Source organism: Micromesistius poutassou (assembly GCF_964030765.1).
Source record: "Micromesistius poutassou genome assembly, contig: SCAFFOLD_4145, whole genome shotgun sequence".
Lineage (NCBI taxonomy): Eukaryota > Metazoa > Chordata > Actinopteri > Gadiformes > Gadidae > Micromesistius > Micromesistius poutassou.
The window spans coordinates 20,001-24,524 of NW_028177846.1; the positions used below are offsets into that span (position 1 = coordinate 20,001).

At 37.6% G+C, this 4,524-nt stretch overlaps 1 protein-coding gene across 1 annotated transcript; it reads right to left on the bottom strand.

Annotated features, from left to right (window-relative positions):
- Window positions 1-1,183: 1,183 nt before the first annotated feature.
- Window positions 1,184-4,380, bottom strand: LOC311374996 (uncharacterized protein). Its single transcript, XM_084490713.1, has 4 exons — window positions 3,394-4,380; window positions 3,044-3,202; window positions 1,915-2,010; window positions 1,184-1,552 (listed from the first exon to the last, which is right to left on the bottom strand). The coding sequence occupies exons 1-4, from the start codon at window positions 4,351-4,353 to the stop codon at window positions 1,241-1,243; spliced, it is 1,527 nt and encodes a 508-aa protein (XP_084346839.1). The 5' UTR covers window positions 4,354-4,380; the 3' UTR covers window positions 1,184-1,240.
- Between the last annotated feature and the right edge of the window lie 144 nt (window positions 4,381-4,524).

Consider the following 4,524-nt stretch of genomic DNA (forward strand, 5'->3'; position numbering starts at 1 on the left):
AGTTAGGAAATTAAACTAAATATTTTAAGTTTTGCTTCTGAGTTTGCTCAACTCCGAATTCTGAGTTTTGACAACGCAACTGTAAGTTGTCCCAACTTATAATTTTACATTGTAATAACTTTCAATCCTTACTTCTGCTAACTCTCCTGTAAGTTGTACTAACTTACAAATTTACATTGTAATAACTTTTAATCCTTACTTCTGTCAACTCTCCCATAAGTTGTACTAACTTGGAAATGTACATTGTAATAACTTTCAATCCTTACTTCTGCTAACTCTCCTGTAAGTACTAACTTACACATTTACATTGTAATAACTTTCAATCCTTACTTCTGCTAACTCTCCTGTAAGTTGTACTAACTTACAAATTTACATTGTAATAACTTTTAATCCTTACTTCTGCCAACTCTCCCATACATTATACCAATTTATACATTTACATTGTATTAACTTTTAATCGTTACTTCTGCTAACTCTCCTGTAAATTAATGTGCTTATAATTATACAGATGCAACATGTACATTCAAAACATTTGTTTTATTTAAAACTGCACCTGCATGCATCAAATCCCTTCCAACAGGTCCAAGTATGTGCAAACTAATGAGACCCATTTGTCCCTGTCCTGGCAGTGAACTGGCACTACATTGCATACTTGTAAACTTTGAGATATAAAATATCAAACATGCGTATTCCAAGACCATACAGAACCAGTATGAATAAAAGTTCAAATATAAGTCATATATCCAAGACCATACAGAACCAGTATAAATAAAAGTTCAAATATAAGTCATATATCCAAGACCATACAGAACCAGTATGAATAAAAGATCAAATATTAGTATGAATCTAACAAATGTGTTAACAAGGTTACTGAGTGCCATGACTTCAGTTTTCAAAATCTCAAAAATGAGTCATGTATACAAGGCCATACATGACCAGTATGATACAACTATGACTCTCAAATCTGTTTAAGGTTACCGAGCGCTAGAACTTCAGATCTCAAAATAATCAGCAAATTCTTTCTTGTGACACTGCTCAGTACCATGACAATTTTCAAACACTGAATCTTAACATATAATATGTATAAAGAAAACCTAATAAAGTGCAAACCAAGTAAAACTGTAAGACAGTGGGAGTTCGAGGTACATAAGATTTGACGGTGAGTAACAGGAAGACTAAATTAGCATGGTGTTCAGAGGTCAACAATGCCAGATCTGGCATTATCAGTTAACTTGTGGATTCACTGAAGGAGTTTGTTTTTGAGGGATCTGACCCTTGCAGAGAGGTCTGTACCAAGTTCCATGAACACCTTCTGAACGGTTTCAAATGTGTACCTGAGATCTTTGGGGTACTTAAGGTTTAGAGCATAGATCAGTCCAAAGAGGTAAGCAAAAGCAGTTGGCAGGTCAGGGAGATCTTGGAGGACAATCTCTTCTTCCACAACAACAGCAACACCCACGACATGTTGAGAAGCTGCATTGCCATCATCCTCCAACACAGTGAGGATACCCAAAGTGAGGCCCTTCGTTTGCTCCACTTCCGGGTCAGTGTCCTTATGTTGATAGACATAGGAAAAGAACAACACATAAGGTGCAAGACATTTGTCATTAAAATCCTATGAATCAGAATAAGCAATTAGCCTAACATAATTCCAAATCATTGAATAAATATATTTTTCCAAATAGAGTTAATTATAGTTTTGACATTAACTATTTCCATCCCATACCCCACAATCAAAAATTGAAAGCCCCATACACAAATTAACTGACATTAATTAGGTTACATAAACTCATAGCCAGGACAGTACAACTATTGAAGACACCCATGACATTGGGAAAGGGAACAATGAGGATAGAGAGGTAGTGGTTTAAGTCAACATTAAATACAGTATAATAACTATTTATAACCACTCACAAGACAGTTCCTGAAGAGCTTCTCCTGACTGTCACGGAGATACAAGGGAAGGGCCTTCAATGCTGCAGTTTGTCGATTTGCAGTGATGTCAGATGTCTGAAACAAAGAGTTGCATGAAACATTACAAGTAGCTGAAACTGAAATACTGTATAAAGTAGAGTAAACATGCAAGCAGCTGTAAACATACAGAACCACTGTATCTCAGTAATTTGCTCTATAATTGTGTCAGTCACTTAGATACCCTTGCATTTGCAGCTCTGGAAAAAAATGAAGAGACCACTCCCGAAATAGGTATGTGTTTGAGTAAAATTATTATTACTTTTTGTTTTATTCCATCAACGACTGACAACATTTCTCCCAAAATTGAAATAAAAAATATTGTAATTTAGAGCTTTTATTGACTAAAAATGAGTAAACTAGTCTAAATAACAAATGAAGTCTTTTCAGACCTTGAATAATAATAATAATAATAATAATAATAATAATGATGCAAAGAAAACATGTTCATATTTATTCTTAAACACCACAGCAAGAATATTTTAATTCAGGCAGAGTTTATAAATCTGTTTTTGTGGAATAATGTCAATGTTTAATCCCAGCAGTGTTTTTTATAATCTTCCTAATCAGATGTGGTTCAGGGGATGACCTCATCAGTGTCTCATCAAGTACAATGAGTTGTGCTTAAAGAAAAGAATGACTGTCATTCATGTAGAGATGCTTTTAAGAAACATTTGTGAAAGTGGTCTCTTGTTTTTTTTCCAGAGCTGTATTTTGAGGGTTTGTCACTATAAGGGTCACTTAACATTGCACCAACTGCAACCAATATGAATACAGCTTCAAAGAAAAGGCAAAATTCCTTTTATAGAGAATGTGAAGCTAACGTTATGTCGCCGCCATCTTTGGAGGATCGTGGGTGTAAACACTCGCTTGTCTCCCTAAAAAAAGTCCACACAGTAGATCATATGTTTTTACACAGCAGAACTGTCCCACCATGATTACTTTTAAGCAACTTGGGGGACTTTTTTTTTTTTTAGGGAGACAAGCGAGTGTTTACACCCGCGATCCTCCAAAGATGGCGCTGGCGTGACGTAACTTCACATTCTCTATATCCATAATGTTATGAATTCACCTCTTGATCTAAGCCGTTGAGGATCTGATCCATCTCAGATGAAAAAGCTGTCCTCCTCGCCCGATAGAGTCTCAGGAGCCTCCAAGTGTGCTGATGAAGGGCTGCTCTGAAGTTGTCCAATAGGTTCTTGTTTGTGATGCGATAAAACTCTTCCATTATCTGTTGAAAAGTGTGAAAAGGAAATTCAAATCCTCAATGATGACAAAAATCCTCAAAGTCAATACAATCTCAACACAATCTTCATGTTAAAATATGCATTGTAATCAACACACACAACTCTTCTACTCACTTTAAAAAAAAAAGACTAAATCATAAACACAACATAATATATTCTTGGTTCACCTGCTTACCTCTGCCTCACAAAACAGACCAGGCCACCGTTCCAGAACCTCTGACACCATAGGCTGCAGCTCCACCATCTCCTTGCGCCTCAAGGAGAAAGTCAGCTCCATTTTTTGTCTGATCAGTGCATCATTCTTATTCTTCTTCTTTAACTCCTCAACCAGGGCTAGTCTTTCATCATCCAGTGAGTCATCATTGTGGTTTTCTGGATGGTCAGGGACATGGTTGATCTCACCTCGCTTTGCTCTCTTCAGAGAAGGACTCGCACCATCATCTTCACAGCTCCTTTTTTTCTGGTTAATGCTAACCTCAATACAGCCCGCCTGACGCAGCTTGGACCTGTAATTGCCAAGCTTATATTTTATGCTCATTTTCCATCCATCACACCCTGTTTCACTACCTGGCTCACGAAGGCAGGGGTGTCTACTGATGAGAGCAGAAGCAACTGACTCAATCTGGTCTTGATCAGGATATGCTTTTACATCAAAAACTGCCTGAGCAATCTTGTCCAAAATCTCTATCTTCATGTCTCTTGTTAGGTTGATACCCTTCTTGGTCTGTTCATATGCCTCATTGCCTTTGCGCAACTTCAGCACCACATCATAGGAGAAGGACGGGATGGGAAAAGGTGAAGGCCACTCCGAGACACTTCGCAGATGGTTCTTAATAAAAGTTGAGGGACTCTGGACTGACTCTCTGCTGGATAAACTGGCTGTGTCCAGGGAAGACAATGAATCAACAGAGTCTGACTCTTGCTGAACATGTGCAGACTCCTCCCAAAGGATGTGCAAGATAGCACGCTGTGGTGGCAACTCATGTATGTCAATTAAATTACAAATAGCATTGCTGAAGTCTGGATCTTCATACTGTAGTGTGAAGCTGCCTTGAAGTTGAAGATTCTCTTGAAGAATGTTTTGCAACTGCTCAACCGATTCAGGTACTTCAGAAAGTGCCACTTTACGGGACATCCTTGGGGAGATTTTCACCAGCAGCAGTAATCCATCCTGTGTCACAACAAACAGGGACAAAACACAGAGGGGTAAGGTTGCATTGACTTTCAAGACAATTACTTGAAAAGTTAAATTCATAAACAATGTAGCAATGTCTTGCACTGCAAATCATCATTATAATAAATTAGA

Coding starts and splice junctions, on each gene's coding strand:
- LOC311374996 (XM_084490713.1), bottom strand. CDS start 4,353: ATGTCCCGTAAAGTGGCACTTTCTGAAGTACCTGAATCGGTTGAGCAG. Junction 3,203..3,393: donor GTCTGTTTTGTGAGGCAGAG/GTAAGCAGGTGA, acceptor ACTTTTCAACAG/ATAATGGAAGAGTTTTATCG. Junction 1,553..1,914: donor AGCTCTTCAGGAACTGTCTT/GTGAGTGGTTAT, acceptor TATCAACATAAG/GACACTGACCCGGAAGTGGA.